This window comes from Chelmon rostratus, chromosome 5 (genome assembly GCF_017976325.1).
Source record: "Chelmon rostratus isolate fCheRos1 chromosome 5, fCheRos1.pri, whole genome shotgun sequence".
NCBI classification, from domain to species: Eukaryota; Metazoa; Chordata; class Actinopteri; order Chaetodontiformes; family Chaetodontidae; genus Chelmon; species Chelmon rostratus.
In genome coordinates, this window is record NC_055662.1 from 22647167 (window position 1) to 22669261 (window position 22095).

Sequence of the window (22095 nt, forward strand, 5' to 3'; positions counted from 1 at the left end):
TTCTCTTGTGTAACAATTTTAATTTACAGAACATTGTCAAATTGCATTACATTTAGTGCAAATAATAACACTTCTGATGTACAACTTAGAAATATACAAAGTGTGTAGATTACTGACAAAATATCAAAATTAAAAACACTAAATGCATTCTTCAGTTGACATTGCTTGAAGATCTAGCTCATGTAATCATCAGCAAAACGATTATCCAGAACCTTCTAAACCTCTGACCCCTTAGACCAAAAATCTGATGGTGAATTTTCAACCACGCAGATCTACTGATTGCAAAACTCCCAACTTTTGATGGCATCAAACACAATCGAGAGTAAATTTAAATCTTGAGGTAAGATGATGTGAAATGCTGACCCTTTCCACCCCCGCTTCATCTCAGTGTTGATAAATGCACATCTGGTGGCTGTACAGTAGAGATAACCAGGATTTTTAGGGTTCGTCCTGGCGTCTAAGGCATTCTGGGGGTAGTTTATCAGTCAAAGGGCAGGAGGCCACTGCACTGTAGTGTGGCATGTGAAATGTAATGTTAGAGTATAACAGAGTGTAAGGTGTAAATGATATCTTGCTCAACATTTTACAGCTTTACTTTGTCCTGCACAGTAGCAGCAGGGCTCATTTCCAAACCTGACACTCGTGAATGGACAAACAGACATTTTTTGCTGCCTCATCAGGGGCCGAAAATTGTGAAGAGCAACTTAGACTGTACAAAATGCATCCACTCATCTCTCAATGAATGAGAGGAATCTTTATATCAGATGCTACGGCTGTCCATTTGCCAATATCTGTCAGAAACCATGTGTTACAATGAAGTTAATGATGACAGATACATACTGACAACAGACCGCAATTCAGCATCTATAGACAACAGTCAACTAAATCATAGATATCCAATTGATTATCAGTTCAACTTTGCCAAAAATATTGTCCACTATGAGTTAATTAAACTTAGCAAATGCTCTTCATCTCGCACTTCAGGTGTCCTTGGCCCATTCCTGTCATGAAATTCAAGCGTTTAACAGTCAATTCACATTTCGCACATTAGTAAACTAACTGAAAACTTATTCTGTTTTCTCTGTACAATACATTGTGTCCATGGTGCTCTCCGAAAGCTACTTTATAACAATCTAGAAATATAAAGATTTCAAAGCTTTAGGCTCTGACCCCCCATCAAACAGAATAGAGTCATCACTAGAGGGACAGGAGAAGGCAAGAAAGAGGAGATACTGTACCACACCTCATCACTGCTTTTCCTGCCAATATCTACTTTCCTCTCTCATGGTAGTTACTTTAGCAGCAGCAAAACAAGTAGCTGTAATACTAGTGATTAAAGCAAACCCAAAGTCAAGAAGAATATAATCATAAGAAATGTACAAAACAATTTACAAAAAAAGCAAATAATCGGTAACAATTCAAAAACCACTTAGGAAACTCTTGAACTTACATACAAATGTACCCATGACCAACTGATGGTGTTAAGCCATTACAATGTGGCTGGGATGACAACTACTGATGGATTAAAGCCGTAAAACCAATCTCTTCTACAAGCTGGTGTCCTGTTGGACGTCCTGGATGATATGGCGTCCCGCATGTAGTAAGTTTGAAAACACATTCTAATTGACAGGTGAATGGGGTCATGTAGTCATCAAGAGGCTGTTCAGCGATGAACAATGTAGCGTCTCCGGTGGGCAACCTTGGCCCTCCACAAGCCTGAGACAACAAGGAAGATTAAAAGTCAATATCCTCGAAATTAGCAAAACTGAATTAATAACAGATCCAGGGCACCTGCTGGCTTTTTCATTTCCAATTAATTAACGCTGTAGTGTTTGGGTTCCTAGTTACCTCTTTGTGTTCAGAAGAGGATGGGCTTCCCAGCAGTTTTTTCTTGAACATAGGAGGTGAAGCGTTTCAGAAACTTGGGATACTCCCTCTTGGCCACAGCTCTGAGGACTGAGGCTGGAGCCCAGCCTCCTGGATTTACTGCATCCACACAAAGGAAAGTGATGAGGAAACTGTGTACATGTCAACTTATGATAAAATTATTAGTCAGAAACCCACAGTATACTGACTCAGTACACAGACAATGGTCTAGAGTGCCCTCTAGTGGGGGCTGAAGATGCCATGCTTATTTTTTTCAAACAAACTCCCGTGACCTGCCTGGCCTCCCTAACAAAAAATGGGCTCAGGATTGCTATTGCGGCACAGCTTTATGTCACAATCTCCTTGTCAACAGGAAGTCAGGGGAGGGGGGTGAAGCTGTGCAAGTCTAGACTGACATTTCAAAGACACAAGCACAGACTGTGTACAAAGACCATGTAGCAGAAATATTGACTGATAATGACATTGCTCTGAATAGTTTGAGAAAAAGATGTAAAAACAAACAAGAGCAACTCAGTAGCATCATGGCGTGCATTAAAATAAAACAAAGGAGGACAAGCTAGCTACGGAAAGTTTTCTGACAGCTTGACATTTTATTTTGCCAAATTGGATTCATACATGCTGGATCTCCTCAATCTGCTCTTCTGCTTGTAGTTGACCTGCAGATATGTGGTGACGGTTAAACCAGCTGCTCGCTTTCCAAAAAGTCAACATAACACTCAACCAAGCAAACTATATATGAGCCAACTCAACTAAACATTCAAGCTGTAATTATTTAAGATGAGGTGACAGTTGAGCTCTTTTCCCCTGGCATTCAGACATTATTCACAAACACAATGTATCTTTACCAATTTGCCAAGGCATTAACCTGGATATCACAGAGTCTGATGTTAAATGTCATAATTAATGCTTTTTTTAATTTCTCATCTGTAGTTTAGAAATTTCTGCAGGTTTTACTTATATCAGTACAGACTGTCTGCAGACAAGAAACAACAGTTTGACTGATCAGGGGTTAGGCCTCAGCTTAACACTTGTTCTGGCATGTACAGTAGGCTGCATGTTAATATTACTGTACTTGTATGCAAATTGTAGTTAGATTGGGGAAAGAGAGGCTTTGTTCTAATGGCTGTTGATCTTGCCTGGGACAAATAAACTGAGATCAAAACCTTGTCAGACTGAAGAGGCACCTACCATTGGCAACGTAGGTGATCTTACAAAGGATGTTGTCTCTGCTGATCTCTTTATCACCCTCTGGTGGGCTGACCAGCGTTTGGCAGATCATAGCGACACTGATTTTGGCACGAACGCACCGGTTTGTGGGCTGAAATTAAAACAAAAGTGCAAATGCAAACAATGGCCGAACTGCTGCAAATCTCACTGTAGCTAATTTGACAGAGTGACTGTGGTTTTCTTTCTTTGATTTAACCATGAAAAGGGCCCCACAACAAAGCCTTGTTTGACTATAGGACATTTGTAATTATATGTTGTAATGAATTAAACACATTTTCAATTTAATCTCATCACTTGGTTGCCTTATACATTGCGAAAAAGTCACTAAAATTAATAAACAAAAAATGAATATATAAATAAGCCAAGTAGCATGTTCACTGACTAGTATTCAGTCCACTGGCCGTATATTGCATGATAACAAGTTTAAATGTAGTAATCTTACAGTAGCATTGTCGTGGTCCACAGAGAAGTTGCAGACCAGCCATGTGTCGGGATCATTTTCGTTTGTTGCTAAGATCTTCCTGATGGCTGACAGATAGAGCACGTCTCTCTGAGAGGCAGGCCACACTCTCTGAAATACAACCAGAGGCATTCAGCTGGCAATCAAATAGGCTGCAGAGTATTACTGATGAAGTGTGCATCGTATTTCAGCAAAGTCTTGAACCACCATGATGTCAATTTACCTTGTGCGTCTGGTAAACAATGATGGCGTTATCAGAGAGCGTTTCCACAACATTAAAATTTTCAATGGTGGCTGAGGGAGGAAGAGTTTCAAAAGGTCGTCACATTAAAACAGAGAAAGTCAAACAGTGTTGATATGATGCTGATTTCTAAAATACGGAACTTACTCTCCCAGTCCAATCGGACCGCTGTGTCCCAGAAGTAGTGGCAGACCTCATGTCCTGTCACCCCCTTCACAGCATGTGTAGCTTTGAGAGGATCCAGCACAATACCGTTCTCCTCTACTTCTCTCCTGTACACCTGTCACACAAAATGCAGAGCGTGAGACAGAAAAAATGGATGCCACATCAGTACTATCACCTTCCCTTTTAAAAAGGGATTGAGAGTTAAATATTCACAGCTAGCAATCAAGGGAAATGATTCATAAGCAGCTTCTCTCCTCTGTGCTCACCTTCATCTCTCCTTCTTCTATTACCAGCTGCCAGTTGGCATCTCCGCCCACATCCTGAAGAGAGTAAGTCATATGATTCTGCACCATCTCCTCCACCTAAGAGATCGACAGATATTGATTAAATTCTTATGTTAGAGATTCCTTTACTGTTCTTTACCTGCTTATTTGGGAACATGCTTTGGAACAAGACACAGTTTGGGGCAAAGTGCATTGTATTTGGAACGGTACACTTAGATTTATAGTCTTGAGCAAACAACACACCTACTGTAGCACCTGTGCTGACATTTTATTACGGAGGTTTTGATAACATCGTGGGAGGCAAACAGAAAAACCCTCTCAGAATCTTAGGAATTCCTTAAGAAAATACATTATCCACTGAGCAGTAGCCAAATAAATATTAAACACTTAATCCTGCTTGGGGTTGTTATTGAACATCCCTACAATGCATTAAGACCACAGTGCAGTCTGGATTCATGCCTGCTCATGCTGCGGAGGACAGAGTGAGGAAAGGAAATGAAGCAGGTTCACTAGATTCCAGTCATGCAGCCTCAAACTTACTTTATTCGTATCGGTATTGTTATGACATGCAGGAATTTCAGTTTTGTTGGGTCAAGTTTTTTGCCTCCATCCATTACATAAGACTTAAAAACCCATTGTAAGCATTCTACTTTAAGAAACAGAAAATGTTTGTGAAATCCTGGAGAGACTGGTTTGTAGACATTCTCATGCTATCTGTGCATGCTCTCTCTGCCTGCGGTGGAAAGCAGTAGGCGTTTGCATCCCCCTACAGATACAGGTGCTCGCTTTTACCAAATACAGTACCTGAGTGCTGAATCTGTGAATGTCATCTGAAGCACTGACTAGCTCAACGGAGGACAGGGATGAAGAAATGCTATGGGGCTGTACAGCGGAGAGGAAGGAAGATTGAAAGAGAAAGGAATAAGGAACAAAACAGAAAGAGGCACCACTGCAGCAGTCAAGAGGACAACAATCACGACCTGCTCAAGAAGCATTGCTTATGAAGATGCTATTTGAGCCTTTAAATTATTGCAATAAGCACAAACTGAAAAGATTAAGATGGAGCCTGGAGACATTATGAGAAAGTGCTGGCACACATGTTGCCGTTGTAGAGCTTTATAGGCAGGTCACACTGGTTGTAAGCTGAATAGGCTTTAGAAAGGAATGAGGAGTAGCAACTGGTAGCCTTTAATTAGAACAAGGTAGGATAAAAATAACATGTATATCAAAGGGAAAACAAGAAATGTGTTGAGCACCTTGGTGGCAAATCGATGTGTACCGATGGTGGAGTAGGCGTCTCCAGGAGGAACAGGAGTTAGTCGAGGTATCCTGACCTTCTCTGACTGGCACTGAGGGACAGAGAGTAGGAGTGTGGTAAGAGAGAGAAGATTAAGAAAATATCATAGAGAAAGACAACATCTCTGTTTAATTTGTGTAACTGTGCTTTAGCTCGCTTTGCTTTGTTTAATGTGTTTCAGAGAAAAATAGAGACAGAGGGAAAAACAAGGAAGAGTAAAACAAGAAAGATTCAATGTGGCATCTAGACAAAAACATGTAATGTCTAAATGTATGTTTGTACATAAAAACTTAACAGGACTGATAGCGCAAGTTTAGATTTTCATCACACCTGCTCCTCTATCTTGTCCTGTCTGTCCAGTGCAGCTTCCACCGCATCAAAGAACTCGTCCTCATTGATCAGACTGTTGGGCCCCTCCTGAATAAAGCAAATTTTGTCAGCAATATAAGAACAGCCCTGCATATGGTGCAGAGTTATAAAAATGCACATGCTGGGAGACAAAGTCATGCAATCTTTCTGCTGCAGTTTAAATGGCTGTTTCAAATCCATTTATCTTCTCTCATTTCATCTTGCCTCATAGTCTGGGCCTCCGTAATGTGTCTTTTTCTTCAGTTCAATCATAGCAGACTTGTAGGCATCTTCTATCCTTCTCCTCTTCTCTAGCTCCTGAACAAAGAGAGAGAGAGAGAGAGCAGTGTAGTGTTGTTTGTGCAACTGTATTGAGTATTAAGTAACAGTGACGGCTCTGCAATTAGAAACACCCACCGAGACAATCTGTGTTGCATTTAAATGAGATCTGCTAATTCTCTTTGTTTAGACAACAAACAAAAAAGTCATAAAATATCTCTGCCCAAGTGACAACACTCCTTTTATCAGACTACGGCTGGTAGAGTTGCAGAAAAAGGGTGAGAAAAGAGAGGTCTACATGTCACCAACAATTGTGCAAACCCGCCACATCATTCAGCTGTGTGCACAATCAAACAGGTTTTACAGAATGTCTCATCCCCAAATAAACACACTTGGCACACATGAATTAGAGATAACAGACTGCTGCGTTAGAGTGGAGAATGGAAAAGGTTGGATTATATTCCAGTGGTAGATTTACTGTGCTCACTGTCTATTACATAAAAGCACAGAAACCTAGCACACTGGTCTAAGTATTAGGTCTCTTTGTGAGCAAATCAAAATACAAAAAAAATTTACTATGTGGACTGAAACCACTTAACAACTCTACACAAAAAACTGTTCCAAGTTTCAGAAGAAGTTTATCCACACTGCAATAAGAGAAAGCAAACAAGCTACAGCAATTGTAGCTAAGCACACTCTCTTGAAAACACTTAATACTTAAGTAGGAACCAGACAGGCGGAGACAATGAAACCAAACTAAGTGTACAGGAAGGTGTCGACATGTAACACTCGGCACAACATAAACAGGAGGTGATCCTGTTGTCAGCTGTGTGTAACCACCAGACAGACAGACAGACACCTACTGTAAAGAAGACGCTGCAGGTCTGTAGAGGTATCCATCTCTGTGTTTGGTATTTGAGCAGCTCTGTCCTCCTTTGTAGTGAAGGCTTCCACAAATTGCACCACGAAGTCCGAGCAGTCATTTTCTAACTCACTCTCTGTACAAGTCAAGGTGTGTCTAGTTCCTTTCAGTGTGTGTGTGTTCTGTGATTATTTCTATTTCCCTACCTCACACTTGCAGCTAAACTTCACCCACATAACCAAACACAGACAAGACTGAGGTAGTTTCGATCTAGCTGTCTAACTAACTGAAAGCACTTCCCTGCTTTAGAAGGTTTTAGGGTTGGGCAGCACGCCTTAACACACAGGGAGAAAAAAGAAAAAGAAACAGGTTTGACAACATCAGCTGAACTGATCATGTCAGCATGGGGAGCTCTGAGGAGCATACCACAGGCACAGACCGTTCTCTAAATAAAGCAAAATCAATGACTGAAAAAGTCTGATAGGATCTCACACCAAAAACATAACGATCAAATAAAAATGGTGTTAAACCACATGATGAGAAACAGGTGCATCTGTGCTTCTGCTAAGCAAGTCTGACTATTTTGAAATGTAAACATTCATTGAGCAATAGCCATGTCAGGTTACATTTGATGTAGCTAGTTTGCATTAACTACCTGTAAAGCAGATTCAATAAAAAAAAATTGTGCTTTTTAGCAATCTGTATGATGGAATTTGAGAAACTGTTTTTCCCATTTTTAACACTGACTAATCACACATTCTTTTTTTTTTAACAGCAGGTTGCTTTACAACAGCAACTGGCAGTTGCACGGGGAGCGATATTGCGAAATGCATTGCTTAAGGCACCTTAACAATTCCCACGAAAATATATTGAGAAAGCACTTACCCAAAAACAAAAAACGAACCACAAACAGTAACAAACTGCTTCACAAGATACAGTTTAAATTACCGAATAAATACGAATATGACCACACAGAAATGGGGAACAAATAAGAACTTAAACACATACTCACATCAAATCATACATAACCAAGGGAGGGTTTAAGAATAAGGACTACCTGAACTTGATCCTAAGGAACTGAGGATTGTCTAATCTGTTCATTCATACAGTTATATATTTAATACAGCAAGTGTAATTTACATGTTTTTTAATTTCAAAGCCACCTCCTTTAAATCACCTTTTAAATCACTTTCTTGCCTTTCCAAAATGATCATTGTACCTTTTTAATACTAAATTTTCCATCCCATCAACATGAATAGCTGACTTCTGTTTTCAAATACAACAATCATGGCTAGACATTTGGACGGCAGCATGTTGCACAACATCCTCAACACCTGACGGACAGAGCTCAAAAACACCAAACTCTTTTTGGTCACAGTAAGCAACTCTTTAAAGACAACAGAAGGCAACAGCTAGCTCCTCAGCCTGCGACACATCCACACAGCAGTGGCTGCTGACAAGCCCACTCAAATGCAAACTGCTTATTATTCACATGACACACGCACACTGTGAGTGACATTTATTTTAATTACTGTGTGTAGAGTGCAAAACCGTACCTTATCCAGTCTCTTCTGCCAGCTGTCCTCTCGTTTGACCATCAATTCGATGCAGTGGGACAAGGTCGAGAGGATGCCTGCTGTGGTGGCCTTGAAGGTGATGGCCTCACCCTTGAAGTCTATCCCGTTCATACCTTTGGGACTGGCAGGGGAAAACACTGGCACAGACAGAAACAAATAAACAACTGAGTGTGACACCTGCCCATGACTGCATTAAAAACGGATATTCTAGCGAATCCGTTATTTCAAGCAACCTAGCAACCAATATTTATTTTTACAGATACTCTGAAATGATGCACTGAATGGTTAGACAGCGACTGCAAGTGAACTCACATTTCTCTTTGCTGCCATTGTTGTTGTGATTATATTCACCATCGGGTCTTGTAGTAGTAGGAAAGTCATCTTCGTCCTCCTCTACTACTGGTAAGAAAACAACAGCAACCTCAGATCTATGTCATTTGTATCTGTCCAAATAACCAAATCAGCCAATTTAATACAAAATCAAATATGTTTAAACCGAATCTCTGACACTGTACAAGCTCCACAACCTTGAATCTATGCCACAGGTTACCTCTGTCTCTCTGAAATTCATCTTTGCAGACAGCATCAGCACAGGAATCAAAGTATTTCTGCAGGGTGTCCACTTGTCGGCACAGAATGTCCCGGAAGGTTTCCATTTCTGCTAGCTTCTCACGCAACCTGTGCCCCTTCTGAGCAGAGAGAAACAGAAGTAAAGCAATGCAATCAAAGGCTGTCGGGGGAAAGATTCATGTCACTTCTCTAGTTTAAACCACAAAGCAAGGCCATGATAAAAAGTAAGTACAAAACACTTGACATTCTTACAAATGACAGAAGTAATTACAAAAGATCTAGCCTTTAGCTTGTTCTTTTCAGAAGGTTTAAATGTGTTTTGATGGAAATACTACAGAGAGTGCTGAGAGACACTAATAATGTGACATTATCTGCTAGTGCCCAACATCTTGAGACTTTGTGGTGACTTTTCTTTTCTTTTTTTTTTTTTACCTTGAAGGAGGATGTGGATGTGGCAGACAAGGCACTGGCAGCAGAAGTGAGAGACAACATGGAACCATGACGTCTGAGACTGGTTTCTGAACCATAACCAGACTCGGCCTGAAATCCAGAGGGAGGGGTGGAAGGAAATAGAGGAAAGAGAGAGAATGCAGAAAGGAGAGAGAATGATATGGATGACAAGAAAGGTAATGGACATGAGAGGATACATGGAGAAAGGAGAATCAAAGAAAAAGGAACAGAAGATCAGTAAGTGCACAAAACACATTAAACCATCTGCAATATAATAAGAAAGTCCACTCATAAAAAAATAGAAAGAAACAGGGAGAGGGGGAGATCATTTCTAGCAGTCCGCAGCACTGAGTAATGCTGAGCTCGACCAGAGCATGACCTACACCAACACAGACAAACAGTCTGTTGAAAGGGACTGAGGCTGACAAATAGACACATGCATCAACCCAGCCGGTAGATACTAAATTGTTGAGGAACAGTGGAAAAAATCACACTGTACTGCAGAGTGGACAGATCTAGGCTTCACTGTGACTTTATGGAGGAAAATACTGGGTAACACTTTATATTAAGTGATTAAGCTGTATTCTGCATGACCATATTCTACAACTACTGGGCCATTAACTAAGGGCCATGAAGAGTTTTCCATTAATAACCTCCTTTACTGCTTACTGATAGTAAGGACGCTGTTGTACACGGGTTAAGATCTTAAAAGCCTAACCCTAACCCTTAATAACCCTAACCCCCTGATCCCCTGAATAAGGTATTAATAAGTGTTTTATGTTGACTAATAGAGAGTCAATATGCTACCAATATGTATGCTACCGTGCAAACAGTTACTGGGGGACATGTGTACCTTACATAAAGTGTGACCAAATTTGGTATATACCTATTAAAACATACTGTGTGCTGTGTCACCCGGCATTATCAAACAGATCTACTGTGTGAACGGCCGTGAGGGAGTGGCAGTGACAACATTTCTTCCATTAATCTGCCAACTTATGACTGGGTGATGCGTGGGACTGCCAATTCAGCAAAGTGACAGAATATCATTATACACAGCGTACTGTGCGTGTATGCATACCCAGCCAACCCCGCCACAAGCAAAAATATTCTTGTTGGTCCCCCATGCAGCTGTTAAGAGTTATCTATTACATTAGAGAGAGACAGCAAATACATGAGCAAACATTATACTTAAGTTTATACCTTGACTCAAAAAGCAGAAACAGTAAAGAGGAGCTAGTGTGTCTGAAAATTCTTTTACATATGAATCAGAATCAAAACATGCTGGTAGGTTTTATGAGTCTAAATTTATTTGCTGAGGTTTACTCACAGCCTATTGGGTAATATTCCTCTTGATTATTTAATTAAACATCATTTTCTACCATATACCACAATTAATATTTTTCTGTTTGCTAACTGGCAGGCAGAGGTATTTCTTAAAAACAATAAGCAGACTGAAGAGGGAGTAAGGTGGGAAACTGAGAGGACACATAAATTCCTTTGCTACAGGATTTTACAACACTTAACTACATGCTGACAGACTGGGAGAACTGACACTGAGTAGTGGTAAACAGATAATGAGCTGACTGGTAGACTGTTAAAGACCAGGCCAACAGAAAATTAAGTCACAGTGTTGGCTATTAAAGGAGACTATGCTCACATTCATACAATTTTGTGAATGTTACAGTGATAAATCAAGCACTTACGTACTTTAAAGAAACACATATTATCCCAGTTACACAGGATTACATAAAGCCAATTTAGTTGATTATTGGGAAATTTACTCATGTACGAAGAGCAAGAATAAACAAGTAGCAATTCTACTGTTCCACAACCACAGTCACATAAACTAATTAACACTAACTAAAATCCATATAAGATAATGTATGAATTGCAATCAAAATTTGAAAAACGTCAAGAATCATCATAAAAACAAACTAATAAATTCAATAACATCACGATAAAATTCAGCCATAACCACCAAAAATTTTTGACCATTACAACTTTCACTTAAATAGTGAAAAAAAACTAGTTTAAAAAAACAACATACTGGTTTGTGCTAGCCTGGATTGTGACTGGCTGATCTAATTGTTCCTACGAAGATTTTTTTTTTTTTTTAAACTAAAAAGGGCATTTTTTCATTTTCCAGCCGCAAACACTAAGTGGTAGAGCTGCATGCCAGGCATGTTATTTTTGAATTCCAGATAGAAGTCAATGATTGTTGACACTTTGCCTCGTGATCTGCACAGTGTCTTAGCTCCACTGTGTCACCCCTGATGGTTCACTAAATATTAATGCTTACTGCGCTGTAGGAATCATTGCAACAGGGATTTTATTTCTTGTTTGCTTTCTTAATGCACTGTTACAACAGTCTGACTTAAACGATATCATCTTCAGTGTCATTATAATCTAGGTTTCCTGCAGTCCTTAAACACACAAAATGTATTACTGTTTACGTCATGTTGACTTTTTGTCCAAAAAGCTGAGAAAGATAGTAGAAGAATTTGAATAAGAATTTGACAAAAAGTGCTACGGACCAAAAGCTAAAAGTGGTAACACTATCTATAAAGGATCTGGTTTGCTGTAGCTAATTTCTTTGATCAGACTGAGATATTGAACAGGTTGCTGAAATCTTTGTAACTCAATTGCCAGTTTGGGCAGAGACCAAGAGGCAAAGCAATTCACTGATGAAACATGAAGACCAACTGCAGAGACTGTCATATTTATGCACCTGGTTAGCTACGTAAACGGCCATGCAAAACTTAACACCCACTCATTAACAACACATGAAATGGCATCTTGTGCCCACAGCTTCGTGATGGTAATGAGACAAACGTACAGTAGCACCATTATCACTCATTAAAAACACCAGTAGTTCAGAACACAGCCATGCAGCATACTTGACTTCAAGACTTCATTTCTAAAAAATGGTGAATGATTTCTTATAATGACAGACATGCAGTGGAGTTCAAGATCAGGCTAGCCCCTTAGTGCTACTCACGTGAAAAACTACACTAGTGCAAATAGAAAATAATCATTTATGCAATGTATGGACGAGAGCAAAGATGGGTTTTGTTTATTAATCATTCATGCCACAACACTGGCATGCCAATTAAAGGCTTCAGTGATGAGTGACAAGGAACAAGCAGCATGCCAACATGCTGTAAGCCCACCATTCGGCCATTCCAACACCCAAGGCAGAGCAGGACACTGCTGCAGTCCCGACGGTTTGCTGGCCCCAACATGGCCCAGACGCTCCCCCAACACTCCCACTGTTCTGACAATTCAGAGGCTTAAATCCAGTATTCCTGTTTCCCCTGGACACACCTCACTGAGGAACAAAAGGGAAGAGGAGGAGGTGGAGAAGAAAAGCCATACAGGCTCAGCTTAGCTCGGCAAGTAAAGGAAAGCAGCTATAAGAGAAGGAAAGGAGGAAGAGGAAAAAGTCATTTGCTCCGTAGCACCCAGAGGAGAGGCAGCCACTAGCTGCTCCGTGAAGCAGAAGAGACAGACGGAGGCAAAAGGATGAGTCTTTTAATTCCTCTGCAAAGCGAAGCCGGTCTGCTTTCAGTCAGATCTTCCGCAGGCACACACGTACTCAAAGACACACACATACATGCACTCCACTCTCGCTGCGTACATATATCAACAGACCACACACACCCTAATATGTGAAACCTTTTCATCGTGTCCATCTTTATGTCCAGCATCCATCATTGAGCAAGCAACTGCGGCTGTGTGTGTTTGCATGTAAGAGACTGAGCGAGAGAGGGGTAAAAATGAAGGGTGCATGCATGTATGCATTACAGAGAGAGAGAGAGAGAGAGAGAGAGAGAGAGAGAGAGAGAGAGAGAGAGAGAGAGAGAGAGAGAGAGAGGGCTGACCAGAGTTGTTTGTGTGATAAACCAAAGTACGAAATGGGTGGGCGAGTGAAGGAGCCTGCTGTACATTATAACACAGAGAGAGACAGAGCGAGAGGGGTGGGAAGAAAGAGAGAGAGAGAGAGAGAGAGAGAGAGAGAGAGAGAGCACGAGAGAGAGAGAGTGGGAGGCAGGGAACATTTGTCTGGATCTTCTGCTTGACTTTTATCTACCTGACTCTCCTCTTATCCTCTCTTATTCTGATTTGCTGATATTCATTTGTGAAGCCTGATCTGGAGCTAATAATGCTCAGACTGTCCCAACAACCAGCATGAAGACATGGTAGAAAAACTCAGAATAAACATAAAGGGTTTTCCCCATTCCCCCCAACATCACCCCTCTGAATCTACCAGAATGGAACAGTCTTCTCAGTATGATCTAGAGTTTTATGTGTCCCTCTTGATTTTTGTTGCTGTGAGAACAAGCGATTAAAAAAAACTGCATTATTCATCAAGAGCTGCACTTAACGTCCCTACATTTTGCACAACTTTTTCCACCACTAACAAACACACCCACACATAAAAACACAAAAGGGCTTGCACAAAAACTGCTTTTTTCCTGCACAAGAACAGTCTAATTTGGTAAAATGGATATGCAAATGGTGGCTTATAAGAGGCATTTAAGAGCAGTAATCATGACTAACATATTAAATGCATAAATTGGCCCCCCCAAAAAAAGACATTATCCTTCATACCTCAAAAAGCATTTTTGAAAAGTTAAACGTTACACAATTTGTATGCAACTATCCAGAGCTTCACTAATGGATGCTTAGATTGGCCTAAATGCTTAATGCTTGAAGGAGGGAATTTTTAAAAACTTGAACAAACATTGGTTAGATTTTAAAGGACTTGGTGTGTAAGTATGTCTGTATTTTAGTTTCACTAGTTTTTGTGATGAGAATATTTTCAGCATGGGGAATAAAAAAGAAAACTACAAATTATTACGATTGTATGTCGTAGAATGTAGCTGAAAAGTAAGGCAATAGACACCAGTCTATGTCCTCTTGGGTCCCAACACATGATGGAACATGATGGTAGGCCCTTCTTTGTCCAGCTGGGTGCAGTGCAGACACACTCACTTATAGCAATGGTGCAGGTAGTGCTGCATTAAGCTTACTGAGGTTACTGTAGGTCACAATCCAGACATAACCCTGAAATACTCTCATACCGTTGTTAATGTACCAGAGTCCAGTGGTCACTCACACTCAATTGACATGCACACACCCAGCAACACTAATGAAACCATCCACAGCACCATTTTAGTGGAAAAGCTGGCCTAATGGGAACTCACACGATAATGATTATTTCTTTCAAGGAAGATACATTTATGGTGGTCTCTCAACTACAGTCTTTTTAAATGTCACAAGCAAGCAAGAAAAATCACATAATTAAATAATTCAGATGACTAGCGCACTGGTAATATACATTTGTTTTTCATTCTCTCACACAGACATTTATCCAGAAGGCCCAGATAACACAAAGCACAGTCAATGTCACAAATCACCCAGTGCCATAGTACAAACACTTTTATTGATATTACCTAAGTTTAGGGTTAGGGTTAGTGTCTGCAGAGTATTTTGAACGCGGTATAAGCAAATCAATAAGAACAAAATAAAAGTACAGACGTTTTACTAGTTTAATATTTAGGACTTATTTAGGCAAACTAAATAACAATAACAGTTACAAATAGCTGTATCAGCTAGTTTTAGATAGATTCTAGCATTATGTGTTGCACAGATCCTCTCCTGTAAGCCATGACGACATACCTAATGTGTTTTACACACTTTGTGTAGAGAAAGCCTGCATCATTAATGAGATGTCATTGCAGCTCCCTGGTATCTGATGAAAAGGGGATACCCCCAACTCAACACCTCACTCCTCAGATTCCTCACATTCCCAGGGGGAAGGGCTCTCTCTCTCTCTGTGTGTGTGTGTGTGTGTGTGTGTGTGTGTGTGTGTGTGTGTGAGAGAGAGTGTGTGAGTGTGTGAGTGTGTGAATCCCTGTTCTGCCACACCCAGCTCACTGAACAAAACTGATAACTCCCAGTCTGTTCTGAAAAACACGCTGACCTAAAATTGAACCTAAGCACCAGAAAAATGTGAATAATGCAGCAAAACAATGTTTTCAGTGGGTGGGTGGGTAAGCCAAAAAGAATCAAATATTTATTTATTATGGCCTGACGAACTGACACAATACAAGACAGACAAATTAGTTGTGATTCTTGAGAAATACCAAGCATATATAAAAATTCAGCATTCAGGCACACTGTGCATCTGCAGTATTAATTAATATATCAGGGTAATGCAGCTGACTTGCTTGCGGGTATGCAAAATCCCTGTGAATAGCTTTATCACAAGACAGTCTGTATAAAATGCAAACCAAGGTGTCAGAAAAAAAAGCCAATAAGAAATTTCCAGAAAATCTGTGTTAAAGAAAGAGATACCCTTTCCACTCACCTTGTGCAGCTCTATCGACTCAATCCACTGGAGTCTGTGCTCGGGATCTTCAGCTCTGAGGTACCAAACGCTGTCATTCACACTGATGTCAAAACGACACTCGTCAAACTCATGAGGCTGCACAGAGAGAGGAGAGGTCTCATGAATATTTATTAGGCAGAGTGCATGAGTCATGTCAGGAAATACTGTCGTAATATGTGTCTGAATAGCAAAATACAAAAACTTATTGTAACATTTTCCCCTAGTTCGATAATTCACAGAGGAATCAGAGTAAAAATCCTGATTTAGCGCCTCTACAGTTGTCTGCCTGTTTTTGACACTGGCTGACTAGCGATGACACATTCTGGACACACATGGATTCCATCAGTCACAGAAAAGCCTCTGCCACACAATAAACAGGAATTTTAATTAGAAACTGATGTCTGATGTCTGCAGGCGCAACCCTAAACGACTGCAGCAGAGCTGTGCAAAAAAACAGTTTCTTTCAGCATGCCTTCGCCTGAACCTGGGTCATCATAACTTTTCCTTCTTCTATTGAGCCAAATCTTTCAACAATTTCACTCCCCCATTCTACAATGCACCCCACCCAGCTTCAACCGCTGACTGCCTTAGGCACCCAAACACGTGCACCAAAGAATTCCTGTTTCCTCTGCGATTGGAATTTGAGCACTGCACTCAGCTGAGGAGAGATCTGCTCTGCAAAAGCTCCTAATAAGAAATGAGGCACAGTTGTCTTGAATTTCCTTCCTGTTTTTCTCCTCAGTGGCACCAAGACTACAGCTGCTCTGTCAGCTGACATAACCTCATGTTACCCAAATTCTATTAGATTTGCTGAATTATGCTCATGTGCTGGTTTATTTGCTGCCACAGACAACAGCAACATGCACTCCAAGTGTCAGCCTGCATAACTTTATGCAACATTGTCTGCACTTGAACATTAGTATTACATTTCACAAGTTGTATATCTAGGATGCAGACAGGGGCGAGTGGTTTTCTCTGACCCTTAAATGCTTTCTATTACAGCCGCTGACAACCTCAATGCAACAATTTCCCCACAGAGACAGGTGTAACATCACAAGTGCCCTCCAGTTTATAATTTCACAGTAAGGAGTGCAGTAGTAACCTCAAGTGCATCCAGCCATGCTGTCATTACTGGTTAGAGAAATCCAGTCTATCTTACTCAGGCATGGCCCATAAACCTCTGCTTTACAATCCAGTTTATACCTCTTTCATTCTGCTTTGAACAGTCTCCTTCCCTTGCGTAAGCACTACTGAACATCCATGCTGCACTGGCCTTTTTTCTGTGTATAGGACTGTGGTATCTTCAGTGTTAGGAAAGAGGAGGTTATCAGTCAAACGGTGATAGCATAGTTCACAAAGAGACAAATGAGACTTTTTCTTCTCAAACTTCTTCAAACTGAAAATGAAAGTTAACATTATAAATATAAATATTAACAATTATTTATATGAATTTGCTCTGTATAACAATGTATAACAGGAAAATACTAATACACAGACAAAAGCTTGAACTGATGTAAGCTTTTGATAACGATAGGAATTATCACAGTTACATTTCCTGAATATTTTTCTTCTGTTTGAGGACAGTGTAGTGTGTGTGCAGCTACACAGTGTGTAACAGACTGGTGTTAGGCAAGAAGAGAAGCAGGGGCTTGTTTCTGCATTCCTGAGTGCTCATGGCATGATCTCCTTAGACAGCACTTACTTTAGATATTTCGGAAGAAGGAAGAGGTAGTAAAAGGACGCTGTGTGGGTCATTAATCAATAGTGAGCATGTGTAATAAAACTGTGTACACTCTCTGTCAGCCTATATAACACAATTACAAAACATCCCGAATGTGCTGTGTAGTTCCATTCAGGTCTGCACAAACACAGGAATTGGTATTATGCTCATTCAAATGACCACTCTCGATAGAGGAAACAAACTGTAACCTTTCATGTTGTGGTTTTCCTCCAGTTTTGAGTCATATAATCCTATTAAACAAATCACAGTAAAACCATTTGTTTGGCCTCTGGACTGGAGGTATGCTCAGGGAGAACAGTGAATATTTAACCACGGTGTTGGATTTCCACTTATCTCAGGAGGCCTGCATAGGGAGAATACAGGTGCTATCTGAACAGTATGTGATCAAAGCTTAGATTTGAACTGTAGGGAACACCAATTTCAAGTAGCCAGTGCAATAAACTGGCATGGAGGAAGAGAAACAAGAGTGTTCTCAAATGAAGGCTGGAGCGAGAATGTCTTGGTCTGCCAAAATACAGCTCGCTGCCTTACCTGTGATGTCATTAACAGCCTCATTTATAGTTAATGTTTACCTCTGTTCCTTTGAAGAACATGGATTGAAGGACTTAAAGTTCAACTCTATGCTAATGGCAGGGAAACACAGGATCATTGAGACCTTGTTGGGAGGTAACCCTGCTCCAGGAGCGCTGATACAGAAAATGAGGCCTTTCATTGTCACCCATCTTATGAGGCCTTACTCCTTGAAATGTTGAACAGGTGCCACCTCACCGTGCTTTCTATTTGTGAAACAGACAGCAGCAGAGTGGTGGTCTTTCCTCACATGGGGAATACTTACTGTGATAACAGCCTTGCTGAGACACAGAGACCCCCTGCAGCCGTACTCCCGTTCATCCTCCGACTTGTAGTAACTCAAAGTATTGTTTTTCAACACGACCCAGCGGTCCTGCCATCCGTGTATGTAATTTGTCCACTGTAAACACACAGGAGGTACAACACAAACGGTTAACTACATTGTGCAATCAACAGATCCTCTGCCCAATTGATGTGTATAATGTTACAGGAATAATTTCGACTTCTCCAGCTCATTAGTAATATTCACTTTGCTTTCAGGCTAGTGGTTTATTATTGGCACACCAAATATGTAGCTAAGTTATTTCAGCAGCATGAAACAGGGTAACATGCAAACTGGATCACCTCACGTTACCTTGCTTAAAACGCCTCCGAGCTCCACAGGCTGACCGGATTCCGGATCCACATCCTCATCCGAACCGGACGATGAACTCTTTTCGGACATTTAACGTTAAATCCAAGCTTCAACGAAAACTTGAACCTAATTTTATCGAAAGAAGCACGAAGCTTAGCTGGATTAGATAAATTGAATCGCGTCACAGTCAAACCTGCTGACAGCTTCTTTAACTTAGCCTTAACGTCAGCGAAATAACATTAATTAGGCAGTGACTGAGTGTGTTAAACATCAGCTGAATGGCGTAATTTATCTTCGGTCGGTTGACAGATTTACACCTAGCTAGCTTGTCTTGCAGCAAGCTATTCTGGAGGTGACAGCTGAGTTTCAACTTCTCGGTTTTGCGGGCTTTGTTTTGAAACTGACGTCGAATACCAATGAGACTAGCTAGTTAGCGTTAGCTGTCAAACGACGCATCTAGCTAACATTAACTTCAACTAAAAACTTGTGACTGTTCTGGTTAGCTATCTTAACTGCAGTCGATAAGCTACTCAAATGAGCAATCGATAAGAAGGCCTTCGAGTTAACGCTGTACCTCTACTTAAAGCTACAAATGACGATCAACGGACTGTAACGGTGCTGTAGTTCCGCAGTTTAGTTAGCAATAGCGGAGGTCTGACTAGCTGTCTTCATTCAGGTCGGGGGGAGGAGCTGCAGCCACGCTTTACTGTGTACCTATTAGAGGCGTCAAGTTAAATACGACCACAGTATCACCGGAAGTCAAACATATTTGCCTTTAAATTAAAATCATTACCTTTTTCATATAGGAATTACAGTGAAACAAAACCTGTACCAAAATCAGCAGGAGTGGATGAGGGTAATAGTGGTTTAATTGGAAACGGATTTCTTTCCTATATATACTTAATTATTTTGTATCTAAAATTAGACAAAACAAGGGGTATACTTTGAAAAAGAAAATACCGGAAATATGAGTTTTTATTTGGCTAACTTAACCTGGATTTTGCCATAAACTGCAGTGTATGGATTTTGCTAAAATAAGAGAATGACACTGTGATAAAGGTGGTTTTGGAGTTAAAACAAACTTTCATCCATAATGGTTTAGAGTGAATTTAGTGTGAATATAATTTAATTTCAGAGTGTTTTATTCTTTGAGATTTTCTGTAGCATTATCTGACCGTGGAGCTGCTGTATACTGTGCCAAAGGTTACTTTTAACAATTTCATGCTAAGTGACCTTCTGTAGACCACTATCTTTATTCCATGTACTTTAGACACAGCTATCACGGCCCAGTCCATGGTTTATGGAGTCCACCAGAGAAAACACTATAACTAATTTCTTGTGTTGTCTGCAGCTTTAAATGACGCCCATTATTGTAGTAGATGTAGTTTTTCAAATAACTTCTGTGAAATAATCTCAATTGTGTAATTAACTACAATATGCTGTGACTCATTATCAACACGTGGAGGCGCTGTAGGACAGCTGAACAGTTTCTTAATACTAACTGATGTCCGCCAAAAAGTACCTTCATAGCTTTCGTTTTACATACATGCTTTCTGGAATTACACAAGTCTGAAATGATGTGCAGACAATGTTAATTTAGCTGTTGAACATATGCACGTTGGTTCATATTATTTGGCGTCTTCCAAAGTGTTAAGTGTGATCTTACGTCAGAATTCTTTTAATGGTGCAATGTAATTTCCAATACCTATTTACTAATAGCTTAATCTATAACTTTCTTTATTTAATGTCATCATTAAAATAAGTAAACAAGGCAAGCCCCGCCCTTTCCGGTGTTGACGCATGTACGCGGAAGTGCCGCCAAAAACCGTCATCGTCACTGACTTCAAAACATGTAGGAATGGTCGTTAGACCTCAACCTTCCGTGTGATTATTCTCTGTTCAGAGTGAAACTGTAAGTTGCTGAATTGCCGGATATCTGATCTAGCTAGAAAAGGCACACAGATAATGTGATACACCTGTCTCACGATATCTTAGAGGTTATTTTAGGAAAACATTAGAACAGAGTGGAGATCTTTATAAATTTGACCATACCCACAAAAACTAAGCTACTGCTTTCCCTTCAATGTTCAGTTCTTCAGGATGGAGAATGAGGTCGCATCCACTGAAGCAGAGGGCTTTCTCTCCAGAATGGCCCTCAATGACAACAAGGCTGGTATGGAGGGTCTCGACAGGGACAAGATCAACAAGATCATCATGGAGACATCCAAGGTAGATCCTACAACTCAAATAGACTTGTTTTCTTATTTCTGTGTGAAATCAATCTTCCATCTGCAAAATGTTCTCCCCAGTGTCTGACGAATCTTAATATAGATATGTTTTAAAAAAGACAAAGTTCTATAGTATGCAATGGACAGTGTGAAAGGTGAGGTCTACTTTTCCTGGCTGTGTCCAGCCTTGTGTGAAAGTCCCATATCCTCTGTGTAATGACATACAGTCCTATAAATAGATGTGCTATTGCAGCTTTTCATTATAGCCGTGCTACAGAATCTGTAACTCTTTTATCGTCCTTGTCATTTCCCTGCAGGGATCTAGGTTTTATGAGAATGAGCTGAAGAAAGAGCAGCAGGTGAACCAGCGCATTGACAAAATGATGCTTCAAAAGGCACAGATCACAGAACAACAGTTAAAGAAAGCACAAGCTCAGGTAAGGCTTGTTATGGATTTAACTGTTCTTTTTAGAGGTCACTCAAAAATGTACATACATATACAGACAAATATGATATGCTGTTGCATTTCCAAATGCTACTTAAGTGTTTTTCATCAACTCTCTCTTTGCAGGTGGACAGGATGGCCACGGAGCTAGAGAAGAGCCGTGATCTAAGACGTTTGATCGTACATGTGGACATGGATGCTTTCTACGCTGCTGTGGAGATGAGAGACTGTCCTGAGCTGAAGGACAAACCAATGGCTGTAGGATGCATGAGCATGCTGGTGAGTTAAAATGTTATCTGCGAAATTGACAGAACTATGACAGTAATGTCTTACAACCTAAGTTGGGACGTTGTGTAAAACATAAATAAAAACAGAATGCAGTCATTTGCAAATGAACTCTGTTTACCAACAACGGTTGTAGGAAGGCTTTATA

At 40.4% G+C, this 22095-nt stretch overlaps 2 protein-coding genes across 5 annotated transcripts in view; one reads left to right on the top strand and one right to left on the bottom strand.

Moving 5' to 3' along the window:
* Nucleotides 1-19640, bottom strand: LOC121606804 (ceramide transfer protein-like). Of its 3 annotated transcripts, XM_041937354.1 has the most exons (18): nucleotides 18990-19640; nucleotides 18621-18755; nucleotides 16024-16140; nucleotides 9630-9737; nucleotides 9178-9316; nucleotides 8940-9026; nucleotides 8607-8764; nucleotides 6135-6227; nucleotides 5892-5978; nucleotides 5521-5613; nucleotides 5069-5146; nucleotides 4247-4342; nucleotides 3963-4095; nucleotides 3798-3868; nucleotides 3557-3685; nucleotides 3076-3205; nucleotides 1849-1986; nucleotides 1-1716 (listed from the first exon to the last, which is right to left on the bottom strand). In XM_041937354.1, the coding sequence occupies exons 1-17, from the start codon at nucleotides 19077-19079 to the stop codon at nucleotides 1859-1861; spliced, it is 1872 nt and encodes a 623-aa protein (XP_041793288.1). In that variant the 5' UTR covers nucleotides 19080-19640; the 3' UTR covers nucleotides 1-1716; nucleotides 1849-1858. The 3 variants fall into 3 exon arrangements, with proteins under 3 accessions (XP_041793288.1, XP_041793287.1, XP_041793286.1); XM_041937353.1 differs by lacking the exon at nucleotides 5069-5146 and having other exon boundaries at nucleotides 8940-9023; nucleotides 18990-19639; XM_041937352.1 differs by lacking the exon at nucleotides 5069-5146 and having other exon boundaries at nucleotides 18990-19639.
* The window catches only part of polk (polymerase (DNA directed) kappa), a 20693-nt gene continuing 8454 nt past the window's right edge, over nucleotides 9857-22095 (top strand). Inside the window, exons 1-4 of one of the 2 annotated variants that reach the window (XM_041937351.1) lie at nucleotides 9857-9884; nucleotides 21081-21218; nucleotides 21535-21654; nucleotides 21789-21941. In XM_041937351.1, the coding sequence (XP_041793285.1) occupies nucleotides 21090-21218; nucleotides 21535-21654; nucleotides 21789-21941 (402 nt within the window). In that variant the 5' untranslated portion in view covers nucleotides 9857-9884; nucleotides 21081-21089. Of the gene's footprint in view, nucleotides 9885-20664; nucleotides 20902-21080; nucleotides 21219-21534; nucleotides 21655-21788; nucleotides 21942-22095 lie in introns of those variants that run through there. The other variant, XM_041937350.1, reaches the window with a different exon arrangement.

What these genes read in the sequence shown, in the direction of transcription:
- LOC121606804 (XM_041937354.1), bottom strand. Translation starts at nt 19,079, where the DNA reads ATGTCCGAAAAGAGTTCATCGTCCGGTTCGGATGAGGATGTGGATCCG. An exon ending in AGTCGATAGAGCTGCACAAG is followed by an intron (nt 9,738 to 16,023) that starts GTGAGTGGAAAG and finishes TCTGGATTTCAG; the next exon opens with GCCGAGTCTGGTTATGGTTC. An exon ending in CATCCACATCCTCCTTCAAG is followed by an intron (nt 9,317 to 9,629) that starts GTAAAAAAAAAA and finishes CTCTCTGCTCAG; the next exon opens with AAGGGGCACAGGTTGCGTGA.